The 23,967-nt window shown below is 58.8% G+C and overlaps 2 protein-coding genes across 14 annotated transcripts; both read left to right on the top strand.

The window, feature by feature from the left end:
* Nucleotides 1–3,636: 3,636 nt before the first annotated feature.
* Nucleotides 3,637–14,818, top strand: LOC118354027 (uncharacterized). Of its 10 annotated transcripts, none has more exons than XR_007404221.1 (7): nt 3,637–3,844; nt 4,352–4,458; nt 5,586–5,721; nt 5,893–6,080; nt 12,029–12,402; nt 13,304–13,373; nt 14,753–14,818. XR_007404221.1 is itself a non-coding variant. In XM_049098007.1 (5 exons), exons 2-5 carry the CDS (start codon nt 4,416–4,418, stop codon nt 6,483–6,485), a joined length of 708 nt encoding a protein of 235 aa, XP_048953964.1. In that variant the 5' UTR covers nt 3,637–3,844; nt 4,352–4,415; the 3' UTR covers nt 6,486–11,331. The 10 variants fall into 10 exon arrangements, 1 of the variants encoding a protein (XP_048953964.1); XR_007404223.1 differs by having other exon boundaries at nt 5,586–5,914; nt 6,037–6,080; XR_007404236.1 differs by having other exon boundaries at nt 5,586–6,080; nt 12,029–12,181; nt 12,356–12,402.
* Nucleotides 14,819–16,086: 1,268 nt separating this feature from the next.
* Nucleotides 16,087–23,581, top strand: LOC112660289 (USP6 N-terminal-like protein). 4 transcript variants are annotated; one of them, XM_035713583.2, is made up of 10 exons: nt 16,087–16,124; nt 16,434–16,533; nt 16,902–17,011; nt 18,895–19,321; nt 19,705–19,825; nt 20,504–20,598; nt 20,802–20,867; nt 21,393–21,492; nt 21,761–21,916; nt 22,598–23,581. In XM_035713583.2, the coding sequence occupies exons 3-10, from the start codon at nt 16,905–16,907 to the stop codon at nt 22,705–22,707; spliced, it is 1,182 nt and encodes a 393-aa protein (XP_035569476.1). In that variant the 5' UTR covers nt 16,087–16,124; nt 16,434–16,533; nt 16,902–16,904; the 3' UTR covers nt 22,708–23,581. The 4 variants fall into 4 exon arrangements, with proteins under 4 accessions (XP_035569476.1, XP_035569477.1, XP_035569478.1 ...); XM_035713584.2 differs by having other exon boundaries at nt 22,210–23,581; XM_035713585.2 differs by having other exon boundaries at nt 18,895–18,943; nt 21,761–23,581.
* The last annotated feature ends 386 nt before the right edge of the window (nt 23,582–23,967 follow it).

The following is a 23,967-nucleotide window of genomic DNA, read 5'->3' as shown; positions in this document are numbered from 1 at the left end:
TAATCTTAAAAAAAACTAATATTAGCAGAAGCAAATCTGATGTACATTACCACACAAAAGCATAAAATGTAGTCCATAATATTTAGATTCAATCTAGTAACTTTTTTCTTAAAATATTTTACCTAAATATTATATTACAGTTATTCTCGAGCGTTCATGTAATAGCCTAGAACATAAAACAATTTTCTTTCCAAATATCTTCCATTTTAACCAGTTTACTTGAACTATGTCTGGTAAAAATAACAGAATTTTCTGACAAATAGGATTGGAGAACCAATTAGATCCTTACCTGACGTAGGGGTCTGATTTCACTTTATTACTAGGGGTCTGATTTCACTTTATTACTAGGGTGAGTTGTGACTTTGGTTACTGGTTGTTTGAAAATTGATGCGGTTTGTCTCATTGGCAATGTTGTATTCAAGTCTGGTTTACTCGGTGGATATAAGCATGTTTTCATTAATAAATTTTATGTATAAATATAATTTGGTCCATTTTTTATTAATTCATTATCCATTACTTTTAAGTTTTTTTTTAAATTCCAGTTAGTTTACATACAGTGTAGTATTAGTTTCAGGTGTGCAACACAGTGATTCAACACTTCCATATATTACCCAGTGCTCATCACTAGTGCACTGCTTCATCCCCATCATCTATTTAACCCATGCCCGAACCCCCTCCCCTCTGGTGTCCATCAGTTCTCTATAACCAAAGAGTCTGTTTCTTGGTTTGTCTCTTTTTTTCCCCTTTGATTTTTAAGTTTACCTATTTAAATAATCTCTACATCCAATGTGGGGCTCGAACTCACGACCGTGAGATCAAGAATCACATGCTCCTCTGAGCCAGGCAGGCACCTCTGTTTTGTTTCTTAAATTCCACGTATGAGCAAAATCACGTGGATGGAGCTAGAGATTATTGTGCTAAGTGAAATAAGTCAGAGAAATACCATTATCCATTACTTTAAATCATATTATACCAAACTTCTCAAACTCAGCATTATAAATACTCGAAAGGACACTTTTAGCACTTCATTATACAAGACATACAAGAAGTTTTCCTATCATAAAAAGCTTTACTTTTTATAAAAAGTTTTCTGTGTATTTTAAAATGTAAGGAAATTATCTATATGTAATGCATGATTAATTTGATTAGCCAGATATTCAGGACTTTTAAATGAATAAATTATGCTTATGGGTAACACAAAAAGGAGCATTTTCAGAACAATCATCAGGATAGCAATCATCTCAACACTTGAGAATGGAGGAAAATATTGGTATACTTGGCCTTTAAAATGTGAACAACCTGGTCAGCTATTAGGAGGCCAGGTTTACATAAAACCATATAAGTTAAACTTCACTCTCAAATTAAAAGGTAACTAGAGATGGAAGTTCTAACAAATAAGACTCAATTTAAATCTTTTATTTTTTTAAATTTTTAATTAATTTATGATAGTCACACACACAGAGAGAGAGGCAGAGACACAGGCAGAGGGAGAAGCAGGCTCCATGCACCGGGAGCCCGACGTGGGACTCGATCCCGGATTTCCAGAATCACGCCCTGGGCCAAAGGCAGGCGCCAAACCACTGCGCCACCCAGGGATCCCATAAAACTCAATTTAGCAACAAACATATCTTTTAATCACCAGTAAATAAAATCTAAGATGCGTTCTAGTAAAGTCAAAATGTGGCAGAGTTACTATTAAGTTCATTTGTGATGGAGGAGCAGAGGGGCAAGGAAGGAGAAGAAGGACAAAAAGAACAAAATGTGATTTAATCATTGTATATTCTGATGCTGGCAAAAATGTATATATACATAAACAGTCATCTGTATCTGCAACAATATACATCTGGTATTTTTGATACACGCACTTGATAAATCTACAGGAGGGTATTCAATAAACTTTTGTCTTTACAACTATCCCCAGATAAAAATTGTGCTATCAACTTCCAGGCTACAAAAGAATGGTTCTCAAACTTCAGTACACATCAGTACCACCCAGGGGATTTATTAAAACATGATTCCTGGATCCCTGGGTGGCGCAGTGGTTTGGCGCCTGCCTTTGGCCCAGGGCGCGATCCTGGAGACCCGGGATCGAATCCCACGTTGGGCTCCCGGTGCATGGAGCCTGCTTCTCCCTCTGCCTGTGTCTCTGCCTCATTCTCTCTCTCTCTCTGTGACTATCACAAATAAATAAAAATTAAAAAAATAAAATAAAATAAAATAAAATAAAATAAAATAAAATAAAATAAAACATGATTCCTGGGCCTCAGCCCTAGAGATTCTGATTCAGGAGAGATGAAGTGAGGCCTGGGAACTTGCATTTCTATTAAGGTGGCACATGATGCTGATGCTACTGATCCAGGGACCACCTGGAGAACCACTACTCTATAACAAAGATTGCAAACTTGTTGCAGAAGAACCAAGTTTAACCCATAGGTGTAATTTGTTCAGTTTTTAGTGTATTAAAATGAGCAAACATCTACAAGATCTGGAGATTTCACATAAAATCCATATTCTAGCTTAAAAATTCAAAGATCTAGAAATACTGGACTTGATTGGGCCACAACAGGCCATAATTAATTAGTAACAGCTGCTCACAAGGGTTTCCCTCACCCCACCCTAACTTTCCCAAACCTGAACCCAAAACTGAACCCTAACCCTACCCCTAAACCATAACCCTAATCTGCAAGCTTAACAGTAACCCTTACACTCACACTAAATCCTAATCCTAACCCTAACCCTAACCCTACCCCTAACCCTAATGCTACACCACAAATCTAACCCTAACCCCAACCCAAAGCCTAACAGTAACATTAAGCATAGTTCCATTTGGAACTTAGGTGTGACATGCCATTGTGTTGGATGTATCGTGTTGGTCAAAACCCATCACGAAACACCCCGCGGTGACACAGGGATATTTATGCCACAGGTCATTATCGCTGGGAGCCATTGTGAAGGCTGCGACCCCCAGAGCCCAGAAGGAGGCACCTCGGTCTCATTCAAAATAGAACAGGACACAACTGGATGGTTTGACTACAGAAGATGACCATGGCTGCATCTTGTAGCATTCCCACCCCATTATGCTGCCCCCATTGAAACGAGGCCAGAGGTAAAGTGACCATTGTGATATTACATTGCTGGTACCCAGGCCACTTTCAAGTGGTAACCCCATGCCACATCTCACCCCTTCATGTCAATGCACCATAATTAAAATTGCGCCTCAGACACACAGGCCACCAGCTCACGTGCATTACAAATATCATCCATAGACCCCTGATGATGTCCCTAGGAAGGAGATTCGGCCTCTTCTATCACCATGCAGGGTGGGAACCTGGGGACTATGTGAGAGACACGGTGGGTTAGATACATCACAGATCTGGGACAGCAAGCACAGAAAGAAAGGTCTGAAATCAGCTCCATCTCCAGAAAAGTAGGACCTTCCTCGCATTTTCAGAGAGTTGTGGCTATGGCATTTTTGGCTCCTGAGGTACAGTTAAGGAGATGGCATGGGGTAAGCAGTCATCTGCCAAGAAGGGGCTCTGGATAGGTCTGACAGAAGGGAGGGGCCCAAGGGCTGGAATCTTGAAAAAGTGACATCACTTCCTTGGGGACAAGCGTATAACAGATTTAGAACTCTGGTAACCAGGAAGCTGCATTGAACAATGTCCCTCTTTCCAGCTCACTTAACTGGAGCCGGTCAAGAGAACAAGATGCTCTGTCGCTGTTGCCCTACTTTCAGTGGCTCTGGGCTTAAGAGAGTCCAGACAGAGAGATGTTCATGTCGCTATGGACGTCAGCTCAGCCCTCTTCGCCGAGGCTTCTGGTTATGTGCGGGAGACCTCAACAGGTACTGCAAGGCACCTGGGACGAAGCCATTGGAGAGCAGGCCACACTGTAATCTCAGCTGAGGGGGCTCACACCGCTTTCACCCTCATTGGGTGTGTGTCCGTTTGTGTATGTGTAAGAGGGTGTGTTAGTGTGAGACTGCATGTGTGTGTGTGTGTGTGTGTGTGTGTGAGTAAGTGTATGGGGACAGAGGAGAGGAACATGCCCTTCCTGGGCAGAAACCAGCTGCCACGGTTTGGAAGCCTGACACATCTTTGGTGATCAGACGCCAGGTCATAGCAGGCAAGATGAGAAGGTGAGTGCTGAGGGTCAAGCTCAACTTCAAGTATGTAAGTCATGAGCGCAAGAGTCTCTTTCATCTGGCTTCTCCTTGCCAGATGTCCCTTCAGCTGCCCCTGTGATGTGAAGCGGAGAACACAATTTCTAAAGGGATTGTCCCCTTATTGTGTTGTGGAGGGAGTATCCTAATGTCTCTTGGCCCTGTACATACGGGGCACTGTATTTAAAGAGCTGCACCCAGGAGATCTTAGAGGAGATGTTCTGTGGCTTCAACTCTTCTAACTCCCTAGACAATGATCAGGTGCACCAGGCAACAAGGAGCAGTGCTGTTCTCAGGTGAGAATGGGAAGAGGGTTCTCCACTGAGAGATGGCCCCCACACAAACATGGAGAGAAACCTGGAACCCTCCCGTAGTGTTTCCACATGAGTGCTGCACAGGCCCAAACGCAAAGAGACCTGAACCTACACTCCTAACCAGCGGCTACGTCTGAGGTGATAAGACACTGTTCCCCTAGGTTGGAATGGTGCAGAATAGATTTCATGCTTTTGAGGAGTGGGGGTGGTTTGTTTTTTTCACTCAGAGCAATGAGTGTCTTTGCATTTCACTACCATTTTCCTTATTTCACCCACGTGCCTCAGGTATCCTGTGTAGAATGCAGCTCCACTGTCGTTGCACAACGTCTGCAGGCCTCACAAAAGATCACACTAAAGAGGGTGATTTAAGACAAAAGGAAGGGTGGGATGAAGCCATTCTCTATGTTTATCTCTAAGGTATTATGTGCCAGAACACATCAGATCATTGTAGACCCAACAGGTCATGAGCTGTGTCCTTAGAGGTCCTCGTAGTACTCCATTAATGGGGCCATCTGCCACAGTGATTCAGCCATTCAAGGCCCTTGGCACTTGAGATGATGCCATTCTCTTGCCATGTCTGCCCTACTGCAAGGAGCACCTTGTGTGTCCCCACAGACTGTTTAAGTTGCTTGATCTGCCATAACCTGGAAGCCAAGTTTGGGTGGAAGCCCTCTGATGTCTCCTGACCCAAGTGGCTCTGTCTTTTTTGTAGAGATCCACACAGGAAATATTGGATGAGTTGCTCCAAGGGTTCACTTACTCCATCTCTGCATCAGGCCACTGACTACAAGTATGGCCGGTCTGGGCTGAGAACAAGTCCCATTCATGGTGGCCGGTCTGGGCTGAGAACAAGTCCCATTCATGGTGAAAGTCAGGACCCACAGATGATCAGGGCAAGCCAAGAGCCCAGACTAGAAACAACTGGCTTCCATGGGGCCTGCCAAAGAAGGTGCTCTTCCCTGATCCTTCCTCCATAGTTCAGGAACAGACCAAGGTCCATCAGCTTAGGGGAAATGCCACTGCAGCCCATGCTTTGGTCTCTTCTCAGGCCCAATCTGTGGGATCATGAGCAGCATTTAAGGTGCTAACCCTCTGTGTTCTATCTGCAGTGGGATGTTTACGGATGACTCCATGGAATACTGGTCTTCGTAAAAGCTCTGAGTTGAGAGAAATGCAGGGTGTTGCTCAGCTACTGGAATGTGTTGAAGTTGCCAATACTCTGCCCTGCGTGCCAACCAACCAATGGTATTTTGAAGCCTAGAACCTTTTTCTATGTGCGCCCTGAAGTCCTTTGTCCTGCACAACTTCCCAGAGGGATGGGTGTCTCTGGGCTGAGCGCCAGACCCTGTTCTTCCAAGTGGCCCATGGTTTGGAAGCAGACTGCAGTGCCCCTCCTTGTGTCTCCGGTTTGGAAAGGAATCATCCACCCTGACCCCGGGTGAGGCCTGGACCATGCAGATGCTCCACGAAGGCAGAATGGATACTTTTGTACAGTCCCTGCTGTGATCCTTCCAGGAGAGGAGCCTCTCAGAAAACGCAGTCATTTTCTGTGTCTACCAGGTGTTCAGCACAGCCCAAAGGGTTCTGGGCCAGCAGCTCCACAGGTGAGTGACCACCCCATACACAGCACAGGGCCTGAGGCTCGCCTCTACTACCGGCATGTTTTGGGAATGTCACTGCACCTCTCTGAGCTTCCTTTCCCTCCTCTGAGAAGGGCTGTGGAAGAGGATGAACCTCATGGGGCTACTGTGGGCAATCCTGGCAGAAAACATGGCCTAGACTTCTCTGCTGCCTGGCCTGTCGAAAAGGCTGCTGGGCATCTTCCTGTGGAGCAGCTGTCTCTCCCCAGCGAAGAAGCTCTCCACATCAAGCCTCATGGGCCTGTGGCACCCTGGGTGTACAGAAGCACGTGGAAAGCAGGCCATTTTCCTGTTTGCAAAAGACTTTTGGGATTCCATCTAACTGGCCCTGCTCCTTGTCCTTCACGTGCCCAGAGCACAGGTTACTAGGGAAGGCAGAGCAGCTCAAGGTCCACTCAGTAGACGGAAAGTGCTGGTTGGGATTCCTTTCTCCAAGAATAGAGATAAAGTGCCTAGGATTGCAGACACATCTCTAAGCACTAAGATCATTGAAAGAATACAGTCGACACAGTGTCTCGGTCTCAAGTCTAATCAGAGTGTCAGACAGTCAATCACTCGACCTGTCGTAGGCACGCATGTCCACAGTTGGTTAGATGTGGTATCTTCATGGCCGCCGCATGGGATGAATGGATCCACCCACATTTCGACAGCTCAGATGGAGAATAAGATCAAGGAAGGGCACTGGGTGGCTCAGTCAGTCAGGCCCCTGCATTCAGGTCAGGTCATGATCCCAGGGACCTGGCTTTGAGACCTCCATTGGATTCCCTGCTCAGTGGGGAGCCTGTTTGCCCTCTCCCCCTGCAGCTCTCTCTGCTTATTCTCTTTCCCTCTCTCCAAGAATTTAAAAAACATCCTTAAAAGTGTTTGTAAACTATCAAGTAAACCTCGGATTGGTCCTTGGATCCAGAAGGAGAACATTGATGCCTCCACAGAGCAGGTTGGGAGACTACAGGGGTTGTCACTGGGGAGCGACTGTCAGCCCAGGATCACATAGATCTCTTGATTTCCAAAGGGAGGGCTTCATGTTGGGATGTTCTTTTGAAGAGACAAATGAGTCAAAGGGAGCGGCATGTGGGGTCCTTAACCTGGACCCAAACCCTGACTCTAAACAAACCTCACCCCGAACCCGAAACCTAACGCTAACCCGAACCCGAACCCTAACCTTAAACCTAACCCTAACCCGAATCCTAACCTGAATCCTAACCCCAAATGCAACACGAACCCTCACCCAACCCTAACTTTCCCGAACTTGAACCTGAACCCAAAACTGTACCCTAACCCTAACCCTACCCCTACCCCTAACCCTAACCCTTACCCTAACCCTAAGGCCTAACCCTGAGGCCTAACCCTGAGGCCTAACCCTGAGGCCTAAACCTAAACACTAACCCTTAGGCCTAACCCTAACCCTAACCCTAAACCCTAACCCTAACTCTAACTCCTAGGCCTCACCCCTAACCCTAAGCCCTTGGCCTAACCCCTAACCCTAACGTCTAACCCTAAACCCTAACCCTAAGGCCTAACCCTAACCCTTAACGCTGAGGCCTAACCCTAACCTTAACCCTGAGGTCTAAACCTAACCCTAACACCTTACCTTAACCCTAACCCTGACCAGAAGGCCAAACCCCAAACCCTAACCCCTCAGCCTAACCCCTAACCCCAACCCTGAGGCCTAACCCTAACCCATAACCCTGAGGCCTAATCCTGACCCTAACCCTGAGGCCTAACACTAACCCTAACCCCTTACCCTAACCCTAACCCTGAAGCCTAACTCTAACCCTAACCCCAACCCTAACGCTGACCCTGACCCTGACCCTAACTGTAACCGTGACCCTAACCTAACCCTGACCCTAACACTGACCCTGACCCTAACCCTGACGCTGACCCTAACCCTAACTCTAACCCTAACCCTAATGCTGATCCTAACCCTAACCCGACCCTGACCCTAAACCTAACCCTGACCCTGACCTTAACCCTAACCCTGAGGCCTAACCCTAACCCCTAACCCTGAGTCCTAACACTAACCCTAACCCCTAACCCTGAGGCCTAACCCCAAGGCCTAACCCAGAGGCCTAAACGTAAACCGTAACCCTGAGGCCTAACCCTTAGGCCTAACCCTAACACTGACCCCAGACCTAACCCTAACCCTAACCCTAAACCCTAACACTAACCCCTAACCCTAACCCCTAACCCTAACCCTAACCCCTGACCCTCACCCTAACTCCTGACCTTACCTTGACCCTAACCCTAACCCTAATGCTAACCCTAACCCTGACCCAAATCTAACCCCTAACCCTGACCATAAACCTGACCCTAACCCTAAACCTGACCCTAACCCTGACCCTAACCCTGACCCTAAACCTGACCCTGACCCTAACCCTGACCCCTAACCCCTAACCTCTAACCCTATCCCTAACCCTAACCCCACCCCTAACCCTAACCCTAACCCTAACTCTAACCCTAACCCTAACCCTACGTCCCCCTGAAGCCTTCCCGCGGGTCCTAAGTAGGCCGGGTTCCCTTTCAGCGTGGACGCTCCCCCTCATCCCCGGAAGCCCTCTCGCGGGCCCTGTTGAGGCCGGGCCCCTGTCAGCATGGACGCAGCCCCACGTCCTCCCCGAGCCTCCCCAGCGCACCCAGGTTCCCGTCAGTGCAGGCGGACAAGGCTACTGCGCACGCGCCCCCGGGGCAAGGCCTGGGCTCGGGCGCCCCCTGCGGGATGCGCAGGCGCTGCAGGAGGCCGTTTGGGAGGTGGCGTCCCCCGCGCAGGGCCGACCCCGCCTCCGTCCCGGCTCCAGCAGAGGCCTGTGAGCGGCTGAAACGCCTCCCTGACACGGAGCCCAACCCCGGCTTCCCCAGGAAGACTGATGGACGGTGACCTGGAGCCCATGGGACGCGACGTGACATGTGAACCAAACTCTCACCACGTCCCGCAAAACCCACTCCACCCTCCTCCGCTGCGGGCGGGGCCGCGGGCCGGTGCGGCCGCCCTGGAGACAGCGCGGAGGCTCCTCGGGGTTCCCGCTAGAGCCGCCCTGCGACCCGCAGGTGCGCGGCCTGGAGCTCGCTGGGAGATAGAGACTCGGGGAGACGCCGGACACCTGCGCCCCGATGTCCACGGCAGCCCTCCGGGCGGAGCCTCGGTGCCCTCGGGCAGAGGATGGATAAAGAGGATGGAGACGGATGGTGGCGAGAGAGAGAGAGAGAGAGAGAGAGAGAGAGAGAGATCGGGATGTCACTCAGCTATCGAAGAGAAGGACATCTTGCCGTTTGCAGTGACGCGGACAGAACTAGAGGGATCATGTTAAGTGAAATAAGTCAGTCGGGAAAGACAATGACCGTGTGGTGTCATTCACAGGTGGAATTAAAGAAGCAAAGTAGAGGAACAGTCTGTGAAGGGAAGGAAAGACAAATAAGATGGAAACAGAGACAGAGGAAAAGAGACTCTTAATCCTAGGAAACACACTGCGGGTCGCTGGAGGGGAGGGGCGGGGGCGGGGTAACGGGGACGGGCATGAAGGAGGGCACAGGATGTCACGAGCACTGCTGTTCTCTCCAACTGGTGAATCCCTGAATTCCACCTCTGAAAGTATAATACACTACACTGTTAACTAATTGGGTTTAAATTAAGTTTAAAAAAAATCCCTTGTATCAGAGCACATGTCCTTCCGGGCTCTCTGTTCTGCTCCTTCAGCTGATGCCGGAACCATCCCCCTGTGGGTCTGGTTTGTTTAAGTAGGCGCCACGCCTCGTCCACGGCCCAGCCCAGGGCTAGAACTCACGACCCCAAGATCAGGACCGGGGCGAGGTCAGGAGTCGGGTGCTTCACCGACGGAGCCAGCCGGGGCCGAGAACCGCGCTGGTTCATCCTGCATCTCTGTGACATCGATTGAAATAGGAAAGTGCTGCGTCCCGCTCTGTCCTGCTTCTCCAATACTGACTTGCTGTCCGGGGTCATTCGTGGGGGCCGACGGATGTTAGGGTTTTTTTTGTTTTTTTGTTTTTTTTTCCCTATTTCTAAGAACTGCCACCATGATTTTGATAGGAGTGACATTGAAACTGAGAGTGGCTTCAGGAACTGCGGACATTTTCACAAGCTGAGGCTCCGGCCCGATGAGCCCAGGACGGCCTCCCAGAGCCTGGAGGGTCTCAGCGCACAAGTCTCGCGCTCCCTTGGTTCAGTCTAACTACTTTGTTCTCTGTGATGCTCCTGAGAAGGGAGTCACGTCCTTAATTTCCTTCCTGAGGCTCATTGTCGGGACACAGAGAGGCTACTGAGCTCTGTAGGGTCGTTCTGTGTCCCTGAATGCTCCTGAATTCACACCTTAGTTCTAACAGGTTTTGGTGGAGGCTCTCGGGTTTCCTGTTTCTAGTGCCGCGTCTTCAGCAAATAGGGACAGTGTGACGCCCCCCTTCCAGGTGTGGAACCTCTGCTGTTTCCTGTCTGTTGACTACATTAGGACTTCCAGCGCTGAGAGGGGACCTCCTTGGCTTGTTCCTGCTCTTAGGGGAGACGATTTCAGGTTTTCACCCTTGAGGATGATGTCAGCTGCGGGCCTTCCTACACGGCCTTTACTCTGTTGATAGACATTTCCTCAAAACCCACTGTACTTTTTTTTTTTTTTTTTTTTTTATGATAGTCACAGAAGAGAGAGAGAGAGAGGCAGAGACACAGGCAGAGGGAGAAGCAGGCTCCATGCAGGGAGCCCAATGTGGGATTCGATCCCGGGTCTCCAGGATCGCACCCTGGGCCAAAGGCAGGCGCCAAACCGCTGCGCCACCCAGGGATCCCCCCACTGTGCTTTTTTATGTTGTATTTTGTCAAATGCTTTTTCTGCAACTCTTGAGGGGATCGTATACTTTTTGTCCTTTCTCTTGTTTTTTGTTTTTAAAGATTTTATTTATATATCCTTGAGAGACACAGAGAGACAGAGAGAGAGAGGCAGAGACACAGGCAGAGAGAGAAGAAGGCTCCATGTAGGGAACCCGATTTGGAACTCGATCCCAGGACTCCAGGATCATGCACTGGGCTGAAGTCAGGCGCTAAAGCGCTGAGCCCCCCGGGGCCGCCCCATGTCCTTTCTCTGGTTAATGGGATGGATCGTGCTGACTGATGGCCAGAGGGGCCGTGGCGGGGAGGTGGGCAACATGGATGAACAATAGTAAAAGCTATAAGCGTCTGGTTCTAAATAAATAAATCCCAGAAATTTAGAAAGTACAGCCTGGCAATAGAGTCAGTACTGTTGTGACAACTTTGTACGGGGACAGTGACGCCGCTTCTCGTGGGGAGAGCTGAGTAAGGCACAGAATTGTCAAGTCATTAGTTGTAGCCCTGAAACTACTGTCACATTGTGTGTCGACTGTACTTCAATAAATATCAAGGAAAAAGGGTTTCTGGTAGGACTCCCGGTGGGTCCGTGAAAGGCATTTACACGGTCGTTACACACACGAAGGCACCTCTGCAGAGGAGATAAAGATGCTCACATGTCTTCATGCTAATTTTTAGAAGATTTACTTGAGAGAGGGTGCGGGGGGGGGGGGGGGGGAGAGAGGGAACCTGGATCAGACTCCTCACCCACCGGAGCCCAAGCCCCACACGAGGCTCCACGCCACAACCTCAAGATCCTGACTTGAGCCAAACTCAAGAGTCGATGTGGAACCGATTGAACCACCCAGAAGCCCCTCAAATGTTCCTAACTGCAACCCCATGCTGTGAACCCTGGGGGACGGGGACATCTGTGACCCCCAGTCTGCCTTGAAGGGCGGGAGGCCTGCAGGGCCCGAGGATGGAAACTGAGGATGTGGGAGGGTGCCTGCATCCGCTTCCCGCTCGGTGTGGGGACAGGACCCTCCCCCGGGACCCTCGGCCTTCAGGGTGAAGGGCTAAGTGCTGATTGGACCCCGCCTGCCCACAGTGATGATGCAGGACCCCACTGTGGGCGGAACTGTGGTGTCCCCAGGTTCCACCGCTGCCTGGTGCCCACTCTGCGTCCACAGACCTTTGGAGGCACTCGTGCTCCGGATCTGGCTCGCAGCAACCCGACTCTCCTGCTCTCCCCAGTAGCCCAGTACTCCTCTTTGCTCAGTACCCCGGTACTCCCACCTTCCCCAGTACCCCAACCCTCCCACTCTCCCCAGTACCCCAACCCTCCCAATCTCCCCAGTATCCCAGTACTCCCACTCTCCCCAGTACCCCAATACTCCCACTCTCCCCAGTACCCCAACCCTCCCACTCTCCTCAGTACCCCAGTGCATAAAGAGGAGGCGCTCACACAGTGACAGGTCACAGGTGAGTGACAGCTGATTCCTGCTCCCTGCGGGCCACAGTGGGGCCTGTGGGTCCGGGTTGGGGCACAGGCCTCCCGGGCTGGGGTCCACAACACCCCGACCCCCCATGCGATGACCGTGAGTAGCTCCTACAGCCCTTCCACAGCCCCATGGGGTGAGAGCAGCCACCCTGCTGCCCCTGTCCAGGGAAGGAGGCTGCAGTCAGAACTCGGGCAGCTCCCCCGGACCCCCACTCCCCTGTAAGCCCTGTGCTGTGCAGAGACCCAAGCCATGACCTTTGCAGCTTGTCCTAGACGCATGGACCCCGACAGGGGTGACTGACAACCCCCATCCTGCCCTGTGCCCGCTGGGTCCCCCTGGCCCGTGAGCAGGCTTGCTCTTCACGCACTGGAATGTGGAGTCCCTTGTGTTCCCCCAGGCCCCCCTCAGGCTATTCACACATCGCTGCCCTCAGGGTAGGGAGTTTGGTCGCACTCTTGCTGGCATCAGGTTTTAATTTTGATGAAGTCCAGTCCGTCGCTTTCTCCCCTTGGTCATTGTGCTTGTGGAATCTAAGAGAAACCTTTGATCCCCCGGGGCTGGGAGACATCACCCCAAGCATCAGATTGGCAGTTCCCCAGAGCCCCTGTGCTCCTGATACTGGGGTGGGAGCGCTCTGTGATCCCAGCGTGACGGCGTGTCCTGGGACAGTGGCTGGGAAGGTGGACTGTAGGTGGGCAAGGGACAGACAGGCAGCGAGGGCCCGTGTGTGATGCTCCAGCCCAGCCTGTGCCCCTCAGGGCTACGGGGTTGTCTCCGGCTCCAGTCAGACAGAGGGGCACCTGCCCATGGGGAGCACCTGGACGCATGTGTCCTCGGAAGGTTCTCATGCGCCGTCATTCTTGGATGTGTTTGGATTGCAGCACGATGCAGGAGGACCTGGAGACCCTGCTGGCCTTGCAAAGGGCCAATATGGTGGCTCAGTACCATCAGGTGAGGCCCAGAAGGGACCATAGACACTACACACCCACGACAGGGGGGACCATACCTGCAAGAGCAAGTGAGGCTCAAGAGGGGATCAGAGCCAAGGATGAGCCAGGTCAGCCCAGACAAGGACCATAGTCACTAGGAACAAGTGAGACCCTGGGGATGGTCCCGGTGTCAGTAGCAACTAAGGGTCCATCCTGGATCCTAGTCATTGGTAGCTGAGGAGCCCAGTCACCAGGTACAGGTGAGGCCCAGGTGGGGACCACAGTCACCAGGTCCAGATGAAGACCACAGCTACCAGGTCCAGGTGAGCCCAGGTGGGACCAGAGTCACCAGGTTCAGGTGAGGCCAAGGTGGGGACCACAGTCGCAGATCCACATGAGGCTCAGGTGGAGACCAGAGTCACCTAGGTGAAGCCCAGTTGGGGACTAGAGTCACCAGGTCTGGGTGAGGTCCAACTGGGGACCAGTCACCAGGTCCAGGTGAGGGCCAGGTAGGATCAGAGTCATCAGGTCAAGTGAGGCCTAGGTGGGGACCACAGTCACCAGGTCAGGTGAGGTCCAGGTAGGAACCACAGTCACCAGGTCCAGGTGAAGCCCAGTGGAGGACCACAGTCACTGGGTCCAGGTGAGGCCACGGTGGGGATCACAGTCACCAGTTCCAGGTGAGGCCCAGGTGGGGACCAGAGTCACCAGGTTCAAGTGAGGCCAAGGTGGGGACCACAGTTGCAGATCCACATGAGGCCCAGGTGGGGACCAGAGTCACCAAGTCCAAGTGAGGCCCAGGTGGGGACCATAGTCACCAGGTCAGGGGATCCCAGGTAGGGCCCATGGTCACCAGGTCCAGGTGAGAGCCAGGTGGAGACCAGAGTCACCAGGTCCAGGTGAGGCCAAGGTGGGAACCACAGTCACCAGGTCCAGGTGAGGCCCAGGTGGGGACCACAGTCACCAGGTCCCAGTGAGGTCCAGGTGGGGACTACAGTCGCCAGGTCCGGGTGAGGCCCAGGTGGGGACCAGCATCACCAGTTCCAGGTGAGGCCCATGTGTGGACCACCGTCACCAGGTCCGGTTGAGGGCCAGGTAGGGATCAGAGTCACCAGGTCAGGGGAGCCCAGGTAGGGATCAGTCACCAGGTCCGGGTGAGGCCCAGGTGGGGACCACAGTCACCAGGTCAGGTCAGGCCCAGGTGGGGATTGTCACTGATAGAAGCAGGTGAGGCTGTCAGGCTGCGCCCACCAGGCAGACAGGCCCTTCCTCTGGTGCCTGGCTAATCTCAGAGGGTCAGCACTCCCTCAGGATTCAGGGGAGGGAGGACCCCTTCTGCTCCCTCCTGTCCCCATTTCCCTCCTCTGATCAGTCTCCACCACGGAGCCCCCTCTGTTGCAGGCGCACCAAGCAGGGTCTCCGCAGGACCTGTCACTGTGGAAGGTCACCGACCACCAGGGCTTTCTGAAATGAGTCCCCTGGACACCTCTCATCCATCTCAGGGTGGGTGCAGTCCCTTTCAGCAGGGGCTCCTGCAGGTGAGGGGCTCTGGGGCCAGGGCGTGCTCTCCATTGGGGGACGGCCTGGTCTGGGGTGAGTCTGCAGGAGTGCTCTCACCCACACCCCCCAGCCAGGGCCCCCACAGTCCCGAAGGCTTCTACGGGGCTGCAGATAGATGCCAGGGACCAGTCCAGGGCAGGGAGGGAGGGGGAGCCACAGAGGGAGGGCCCCACCAGGCAGGAGGAGGGAAGAGGAGGAGGGGGCTGCCCTGGGTGGGAACTAGGGAGGGGACAGCCCAGTGACCTAGGTCGCAGGGGACTAGGCTGATGGGTCAACAGCCCCATGAGAACCTGACGGAGGCTGGAGACCCCAGGTGGGGCCCCCTCAGCCCTGCTCACAGCCCAGTGGCTGCTGGGATGGCTCAGGGGTGGGTCGTGCTCAGGGGCTCTGACAGGACAGGAGGTGAAATGGGCCAGAGGCAGAGGTGACAGCAGAGAGGGGAGTCAGGGGACAGCAGGGGGACGGCCAGGGGGCAGGGTGAGGCCGGCTGGACGCTGGGCAGTCAGGCCCTGGGGAGGCGGGGGGACCTCAGCGGGACGGTCATGGGGCACCTGGGCCACGCTAACAGCTCTCGGGCTGGTCCATCGAGGAGGGGGGCAGGTCACCCCCTGGGGGCACTGAGGGGTCCCCGCCCAGCCCACCACTGGCAAACACCCTTCTCAGACCCCCCAGAACGCCGCCCCTGCCCGCCCTCAGGCTGCTGGCAGCCCCTGCCCTCCCTGGAGGAGCCCTGCCCTCCCCAGGCCCCTGGGTGCAGATGGGGGGGGGGTGGCTGTGGGGCCGGGGCCTCAGGGCTCTGCGTCTCTTGCCCTCCAGGGACAAGGAGCTGCCCGGCCCCAGCCCCCGCGAGGCCAAGGTGAGAACCCGTCCTGGGCCCCGGGCAGGACTTGGGGGGGGGGGCTGGGGCCAGCTGTCTGCACCCCGTCCCCCAGGACATCCCCGGGCGTCTCCCCAGTCCCCCATCCCAGCGCTGCACGGGCTGCCGGGAATGCACCCCAGACCTGGAGCCGCAGTCCGCAGGGAGCCCTGTGCCTTCCTGGCTCCTCCAGGTCCTGCGGGGGACTGGACGCAGCCCAAGCGCCCACCTCCTGTGGCTGGAGCCTCATCTGTGGCCCCCGCTTGTCCTCTTCCAGAAACTCCACCAGGAGACCCAAGCGTGGACAAATGGATAAAAATGCTCAAGCGATGGGACCACTACCTCCCCAGCGAGAAGGTGGGGTGCTGGGTGCCCCCGAGGGCTCTCCGTCCTGACGGAGCTGGGGGGTCGCCCTCAGTGTCCTCCTGCCCCGTCCTGGGGGAGCCCCCTGCCTGGGGAGAGTCTTCCCAGGATGGCGGTGGGGGAGAGTCAGGTCGGGGCCACTGTCCCTGCTCCTCGTGGGGGACAGGGCCCAGCTCCAAGGAGACCCAGCCTCTCCGCAGACACTGTGGAGCCAAAGCCGGAACCTTCTAGATGCCTCGCGCTCCCTGGGCTCCAAGGGGCCTCCCTGGGCCCCTCTCACCAGCACTGCCTTCCTCCCTGCAGCTGAGTCTTCAAGGGGGTCCCGCCCCAGGTGCGGGAACAGGTGTGGCTGCGATTGCTGAAGGTCAACCAGGTTAAGGCCAGGAATGCCGGGAAATACCAGGTGGGGCCCTTCCACTCCCCATGGACCCTCAGTCCCCTCCCCACCAGGGTTGACCCCCTGTCCCCTCCCCACCCAGGGCTGACCCCCCATGTCCCTTCCCCACTGGGCTGATCCTCCATGTCCCCGCCCTGTCCAGGGCTGACCCTCGGTCTTCTCCACCACACAGACAGCTGGGCACAGGCCCTCACGCAGGCCCCGCGGGCACGGTGGACACTCCCGCCATCCCCGGCCTCCCAGGGGAAGGAAGGAGGTTCCTGCAGGACACACTCCCATGGTGGCCCCAGGGCTCCCTGCCCAGGACGGCAGCTGCTGACAGGTTGGGGTCTGTGTCCCTGATGCCGGCTCCTCCTCCCGGGGTCTCCCCACAGGAAATGAAGGAGGCGGCCCTGGTCTCCTCCTGGGACATCATGCAAATCAACCTGGACGTCAACCGGACGTTCCGCAGTCACACCATGTTCTGGGACCGCTACGGGGTCAGGTGAGGCTGCTGGGCCAGCAGGGTTCGGGGGCCCGGGGGAGGCCCAGGGGCTTCTGTGCAGGGGACACAGGGTCTCTGAGGCCGGGGGGAGCAACAGCAACAAACAACACACTGCCACATGGTAAGGTGCTGGGGATGACCCCCGTGCCCCCACCCCCGGGGTCTCGGGGATGGGGAGGCCCCAGGATGGGGCCTCCAGGGGTCACCATCTGAGCTAAACCCCAAAGGGGTGAAGGACAGCCCCATGAAGAGCAGGGGGCCGGGGTGGGGGCGTGGGGGGCAGTAAGGGGACCTGGGGGCCAGGGTGCATGGCCGTGGCTGGACAGGGACACATGGACCTGACGAGGGTCGGACAGGTCAGGGTGACACCCACCCTCGGTGCTTTATGTACTTCTGAATTCGGTGCATTTTATTTTAGACAATTTGCAGTTGGTGAGCACACATAGTATGACGACCCCCAGATGCCGCCCCCAGTCCAGGCAGGCCCTGACCTGAGCACACGGGGCCCCAGGGGCAGGGGTCACAGCAAACCCCAGACTGGGGTCGCCTTTATCTGTAGACGTCTCCATGTGCACCTTAGAGAAGGGGGTGCCCTGTGTCTGCAGGCCCCTACGCCATCCCCCTCAACCACCGCCCCCACGCCATCCCCCTACATCATCCCCCCACACCATCCCCCACACCCCCACACCCCCCACCCCTACACTATCGGTCCCCCACCCCCACTAGGACGCAGTGCAGCTGCCCCCTGTAGGACATGCTCAGCCTCCCCGGCCACCTTGGGGTTCTCTGGACAGCCTGCTCCCATCAGAAGCCTGGGTGTCCCATAGAGTCCCCAGGGGCCGTGGGGAGGGGGGAAGGCAAGGAGCCCCCGACAGGGGGGGTGCAGATGGGTGGAGCAGGGGGTGCAGCTCCCTGTGTGCAGCGGGCGAGGGGGTGTGGGAGCCCGGGACCCCAGAGGTGACCTGCAGGGGCGCCAGGGGTGGGGCTGAGGAGCTGCCAGGCAGGGGTGTGCTGGGGCTTCCCGGGGGGCCGCTGGAACCGTCTCTCCATGAGAGCTCGGTGCTCCTCCCTGCAGGGAACCTGCTGCCCCCTGGGGCCCCCGCGGCCCTCAGAGCACAGCCAGGTCAGGCTGACCTGTGAACCCCGGCCCAGGGGGAGCCAGCCTCCAGCAGCCCGGGCCCGGGGGCCGCGGAGCCGGGGTGCAGACTCAGGCCTCTGTGCAGGGGGCATCAGGTGGCTCCTGGCAGCGCCGAGGGGGCCGCACCCCATACCCCCCCGTGGGCTCAGATAGTGACCCCAGGGGTTCGCAGACTGTATCGGGGTCACACCTGCACGACGTTCCCTGCTCTCCTCATGGCGGCTCAGACCTGGAGCCCTGAGATGCTCTGGGATGGGCGGGCCCGGGGTCCCCCCCACAGAGTCCAGTCCAGGGACACCTGGGAAGGCCTGGGAGTGCGCTCAGGGCCACGGATGCCCCGGCTGTGTGGGCTCAGGGTAGGGGCCACGTGGGGCTGGTGGTGTTCCCGGGACACGGGGCCAGGCCAGGGCAGGGAAGGAGAGGCGTCAGGGGCTGTGGGGACCGGGACAGGGGGAGCGCTGTCTCCCAGGGGGCGTGCAGGGGTGCCGCTCCAGGGCTGGAGGGGGCGCTGGCGGCGCTGGGGGAGCCTGGAGCTGCACACCGCACGGAGGCATCGGACACCCCAGGGTGCACATAACCCCCCGGCACACTGCACGTGTGAGGTCGCTGCCAGACCTGACCCCAGAGATCGGCCCCCGCGGAGGGGCCCTGAGGCCGTGGGGCCTGCGGGGCGGGTGTCGGCAACTCAGGGGCCTCACTGGGCGGGGGCTGACTGAGCAGAGCCCCCCGCTGTCCCCCCTCCTAGGCAGCGAGCCCTGTTCCACGTGCTGGCGGCCTACTCGGTGTACGACACCGTGAGTGTCCCTGCCCCTGCCTCCTGCCCCGCAGGCGGCCTTGTCCTGAGTGCTGGTGACCAGCGGGACTCACGGTTAGGGCCCCAGCTCCACGGCCCCGAGATGCCGGGGAGGGTCTCTCTCCTCCAGGACGAGCAGGGGGCTGGGTGCAGACCTCCCAGGGGAGGCAGGGCCTGCGTACCCCAGGGCCCCCGTGTGCACCGCGGCCGTCCTAGAACTCGGATCTGGACCCTGACAGATGGGACTACTGATGAGAACCCGGGCGGGGAAGGCTCCCACTCCCCTGAAGGGCACCAGGCCGAGGTGCCCAGGAGGCTGCTCCCTTCCATGGCGCATTCCAGAAGGGCCCCCCGAGGACCCCAGCTCACACACTCCAAGGTCCCGTGGGGTGTCCTGGCCCTGCTCCCCTCGTGGGACCTCCCAGGGGCCACAGTCAGGCCCCCGACCTGCCCTCAGTGGGGGGGTCTCCAGACCTGGTGGGTCCCCTGCAGCCTGGCACAGCTCACAGAGGCCCCTCCTCCTGGTCTGAGGACGGGGGCCCTGGTATGGTGGCTGCAGGGCTCGGTAGTGGGGCCCAGGGTGCTGGCGCCCGAGCTGGTCCGGGTGGCCCTCACCTGCCCCGCCCCGCCCTCTGGGAGCCCCCTCCGGGACCCCCCTCCAGGAACCCGGGCTGTGAGGGAGCAGGGGGAGCCTGACGCCCACGGGGAGGGCTCAGAGGGGGCTCGGGGTGCACGCCCTCCGTGGGGCTCTGGCTCTTGCAGGAGGTGGGCTACTGCCAGGGCATGAGCAAGATCACGGCCATCCTCCTCACGTTCCTGCCCGAGGAGGACGCCTTCTGGGCGCTGGCCCAGCTGATGACCATCGACAGGCACGCCATGCACGGTAGGGGCCCGCCGGGCCGCTGGGCGGGAGGGGAGCTCAGGAGGGCCTCCCTGCAGGCTGCTGCACCGGGGGGCAGGCGGGGACCCCCCAGCCCGCCCCACCACAGGCAAGGGCCCCGCCTCCCCGGTGGCCTCGGGGTCCGGAGCTATGGCCACCCGCCCCACCATCTGCAGGCCAGGCTCGCACTCCCACTGCTCCCCCAGCCTCCCGCCCGGCTGCCTGCTTGCCCCCCAGGCCTCCCTGCGAGCCCACGGCCACACGGGGCCCAGGGGGCAGCGTCTCCCCCTCCCGGGGACCCCCAGCCTCACTCCCAAGCCCCACAGAGGGCAATGCACACCCATCACCCTCCCCGTGGCCTGCACCCACTGCCCCTCGGGGCTGGGGACCCGCCTGTCCCTGCGGCGGCCCCTGCAGGAGAGAGGGTGCTGGGTCAGCCAGGCCTGGTCCTCAGCCCCCAGCCCACGACCCGCAGGGTCTCTGTGAGGACGAGGGTCCCCGAGCCCCGCCCCCCCAGCCTGGGAGGCAGCCCTGCCCTCTGGGAAGAGCGGGTCCAGTCAGGGCTCCGAGGGCGGTGGGCACACGGGGGTCAGGGCGTGGGGGGAGGCCCCTGTCCCGACACCCCCCACCCCGCCTGGTGCAGGAGGAGGCCCTGATCGTGGGGGCCTGGGGCCTTCTCAGGCTTCTTCATCCCAGGCTTCCAGAAGCTCCTCAGGTTCCAGGCTCATCATGAGCGCGTCCTCGAAAGAGCTGTCCCCGACCTGAAGAAGCACATGGTGAGTGGGAGCTCCTGAGGCTCCGTCCCCAGGGCCCGGGGCAGGGGGTGGGGGGCATGGCCCTCCGAGCTGCCCAGAGTTGGGGTCACGATCCTCCTCTGGGGCCTGGGGGCCCTCGGGGCTGGGTGGGGCCATGGGCCATGCGTCCACCTGGCTCCAGGGGCCGCGGCGTGGGGCCTGAGCACCTCCTGCCCTTCCGCCAGGACGAGGAGCAGATGTCCACCGGAATCTACACCCCGAAGTGGTTTCCCCAATGCTTCCTCAGCCAGGTGAGGCCCCCCGGGACCCCCGCTCCCGGACCTGCCCCCTGCCCCTGGGGAGGGCTCAGCTCACCCCACCCTCCAGACGAGCCAGGCCCCACCCCGGGGCCCTGAGGCTGAGGCTCGCAGCCCAGCCCGTCCTGGAGAAGCCCAGAGGGTCCCTGGAGGAGGTTCCGGGGGGCGGGCCGTCTCTGCCTCAGCTCCCCCAGGGGAGGCTGGGTCAGCCTGGGGTGTGGACGGACCCTTGGCCCATTGGGCGGCCAGCCTGGGGTCCTCTCGAGGCGTGGTGTCGTCAAGTGGGGGCAGAGTCTGTGCCCCCAGGGGTGCAGGGGGTGCTGGCCGGGGTCAGAACCCGGAGCGGCCGGGAGCCCTGATCTCACTGGGAGGAGGGCACGCAAAGGGGGGCTGTGGGGCCTCGTCAGAGGCAGCCGGGGGACGGCAGGGGCTGTGGGCAGATGGGAGGCCTAGCCTAGCCCCAGCCGAGCCCCCCAGGGGCCCTGCTCAGGCCGCTCTTCCCACCCCACTGTCCCCTAGACCCCCTTCTCACTCACCCAGAAGCTGCGGGATGTGTATATACTGGATGGGGAGCGGGTGCTCACGGCCATGGCCTACACCATCCTCAAGGTGCACAGGAGTAAGTGAGCCCCTGGGAGCCCAGGTGTGCCGGGGCAGGGGGCAGGGGCAGTGACCCTGTGCTCTGAGCAGCACCCAGACCTGGGGAGGGGGGACGGCAGGGCAGGCGGGTGCAGCGGGGCTCCCTGAGAGGAGCAGCGGGCAGGGGCCACCCTGGCCAGTGCACTGCCACAGCGCTCCTGGGCACAGCGAGACCCCAGCCGCTGCCCTGGGGGCACCGGGGGCCACAGGACGGGGCCCTCTGGGTCTGACTCTCGCCCACCGCCCAGAATGCCTCCTGAAGCTGCCCCTGGAAGGGCTCTGGGAGTTCGTCCGGGACTCTCTGGCCCAGCCCTGGGCCCTGGAGGACGAGGCGGTGCTCAGACACCTTCGGGCCTCCATAACCCAGTTCCGGAGGATGCGGTGTGACCTGCCCCCTCCCCCAGGTGGGCTCAGGGCCCCGGCCCCTCCCTGCTCGGCCTGCTGGGGCTGCCCACAGGGGACAGAGCCCCCGGGGCCCCCGTCCTCAACTCTGGGGCTCTCCTCTTCGGCTCCAGCCTCGGGGACCCCAGGCCAGGGCTGAGCGTGTGGGCACCCAATGCAGGGCCCGGGCACCAGTGTGGGGGGCTGAGCACAGGGTCAGGCCGGGGGGCCACGTGGGAGCCGTGAGGACCCCCGGGGCCCCCAGCGGGGGACACACAGCCTGCTGGAGACGCTGACCCCGTCGGCCTCTTTCCAGCGGGACCTGAGGAATTCCCCACAAGGCCCCTGGGCCTGGAGCTAGTGTCCCTGGCGCCCGGGGCCTCTCCTCCCTTCTCCGGCCTCTGAGACACCGCCCAGGGTGGAGGAGCAGGCCTCCTACTGGGCCCAGCCACCCAGCCTAAGCCGCCTGGACCCCCTCCCGGCCAGGCCATCATCCAACTTCCCCCCCAGCGATGGAACTCCCTCCCCATCCTCCCAGTGCAACAAGAGGGTGCAGGCAGGTGGCCCCCAGACATGGGCTTGAAAACAAAAAATGGGGTCCCCTTCCCTTCGGCACCTACCTGGGCCACCCCAGAGACCCTGCGACGGACCAGGCCTTGGAGCATTCCCGGGACTCCCATCACGGGGTCCCCCCAACCCCCCAGGGATGACGCTGTCGGGCCCAGGACACCCTTCCTGCCCCGCGGCCACTGCAGCTCGTGCCCCTCGCTGGGCAGTGACGGGCACAACCAGGGCAGAGCCAGGGAGGCGCTGAGCCCGCTGCCACGAGGCCCCACACAAGCCCGGGACCCTCTGCCCTCCGCATCCACGGGGCAGCTCGATGCTCGCAGGCCTCGGGGGCAGAGTGTGATGGTGAGTGCGGGGGCCCAGAGGCTCTGGCCCGCTGTCACCATGCTCTGCCTCGTCTCGCTGTCCCTCCCAGAGGGCGGCACCCCCCTCCCCCCCCCCCCCCCCCCCCCCCCCCCCCCCCCCGCACAGGACACCAGCCCCTGACGCAGAGGGACCTGGGCTGGCCTGGCCCCAGGCTCTGTGGGGGCAGGGGCAACTCAAGCCCCCCCCCAGGCCCAGCACGAAGACTAATGGGATCCAGCCCCCCTGGGCCCTGGCCAGGCCTGGGTTCTGGTCCCGGGCTGAGTGAGCCCTCTCACAGCCGGATGTGGCCTCCTGGGCCCTAGGCGTGCCCCACAGATCCAGGTCGCTGACCTAGGGCAGCCCTGGGGATCCTGGGACACCCCAGGGCAGGGCAGCAGGGGCAGGCCCGTGGGCCCCACCCGCACCCACACCAGGAGGCAGGCTCCTCCATGTGCTGGGGCTCCAGCAGTCAGTCACCTGGCCCCAGGGGCCCGAGGCCGAGGTCCAGCTGCCCTGCGGGGGGACCCAGCACAGGAGCCCATGGGCCGCAGGTCCAGGTCAGCCCTGCTGTCCTCAGAACCGCCTCTCAACGCCCCAACCTCAGGACACGCGCCCCCACCCAGAGTCCGCACAGGCTCCCAGGTGGGGGACTCCAGCACCCACACCCCTGTGGGATTCCCGCTTTCCTCTAAGGACAGGAAGGTCTCCCAGGGGAAGGCACACACCCTCTGCTCTGAGCCCCTGTTTGCTGTTGCAAGTTCAATAAAGTGTTGTGTGAAAATGCATGGCCGGCTTGTTTCTGCATCTCCCGGAGCTCTGTGCACGGGGTGCGGAGGGACCCCCCAGAGAGGAGGAGGGGCACTGCCAAGGCCCCGACCAGCCCCTGCAGGGGCGCCGCCAGGCACACACAGCTGACGTCCCCACGTGCCTTCCAGGGGCGGCCAGACGCCAGGGTCAGGACCCCACAGACTCTACTGCGACTCAGCCTGTGCCTGGGGCCAGGACGGGCCTGGGACAGAGTGACAGCCGGGGAACCTCAGGTCACCAGGGTCTGTGCAAAGCGCCCTGGGAGGTCTGTGCTCCCTCTGTTCAGGGGGCCTGGGCTGCCCGGGCTCCGGGGCGCTTCCTCCCCTCTCCGCCCCGTGCGTGTGCGCCTGGGGCA

The sequence above is a fragment of the Canis lupus genome, chromosome 2, assembly GCF_003254725.2.
Source record: "Canis lupus dingo isolate Sandy chromosome 2, ASM325472v2, whole genome shotgun sequence".
Lineage (NCBI taxonomy): Eukaryota > Metazoa > Chordata > Mammalia > Carnivora > Canidae > Canis > Canis lupus.
Note: the sequence above shows the minus strand (reverse complement) of the source record. Positions and strands in the feature narration are given on the sequence as shown.

Excerpts from the sequence above, each read along its gene's own strand:
- LOC118354027 (XM_049098007.1), top strand. The coding sequence starts at position 4,416 with ATGATCAGGTGCACCAGGCAACAAGGAGCAGTGCTGTTCTCAG. Across the intron at positions 4,459-5,585 it reads AGGAGCAGTGCTGTTCTCAG|TGGGATGTTTACGGATGACT; the intron begins GTGAGAATGGGA and ends TTCTATCTGCAG. Across the intron at positions 5,915-6,036 it reads ATCATCCACCCTGACCCCGG|GTGTTCAGCACAGCCCAAAG; the intron begins GTGAGGCCTGGA and ends TGTGTCTACCAG.
- LOC112660289 (XM_035713582.2), top strand. The coding sequence starts at position 16,905 with ATGAAGGAGGCGGCCCTGGTCTCCTCCTGGGACATCATGCAAATCAAC. Across the intron at positions 19,826-20,503 it reads CGACAGGCACGCCATGCACG|GCTTCTTCATCCCAGGCTTC; the intron begins GTAGGGGCCCGC and ends GGGCCTTCTCAG. Across the intron at positions 21,493-21,760 it reads CATCCTCAAGGTGCACAGGA|AATGCCTCCTGAAGCTGCCC; the intron begins GTAAGTGAGCCC and ends CCCACCGCCCAG.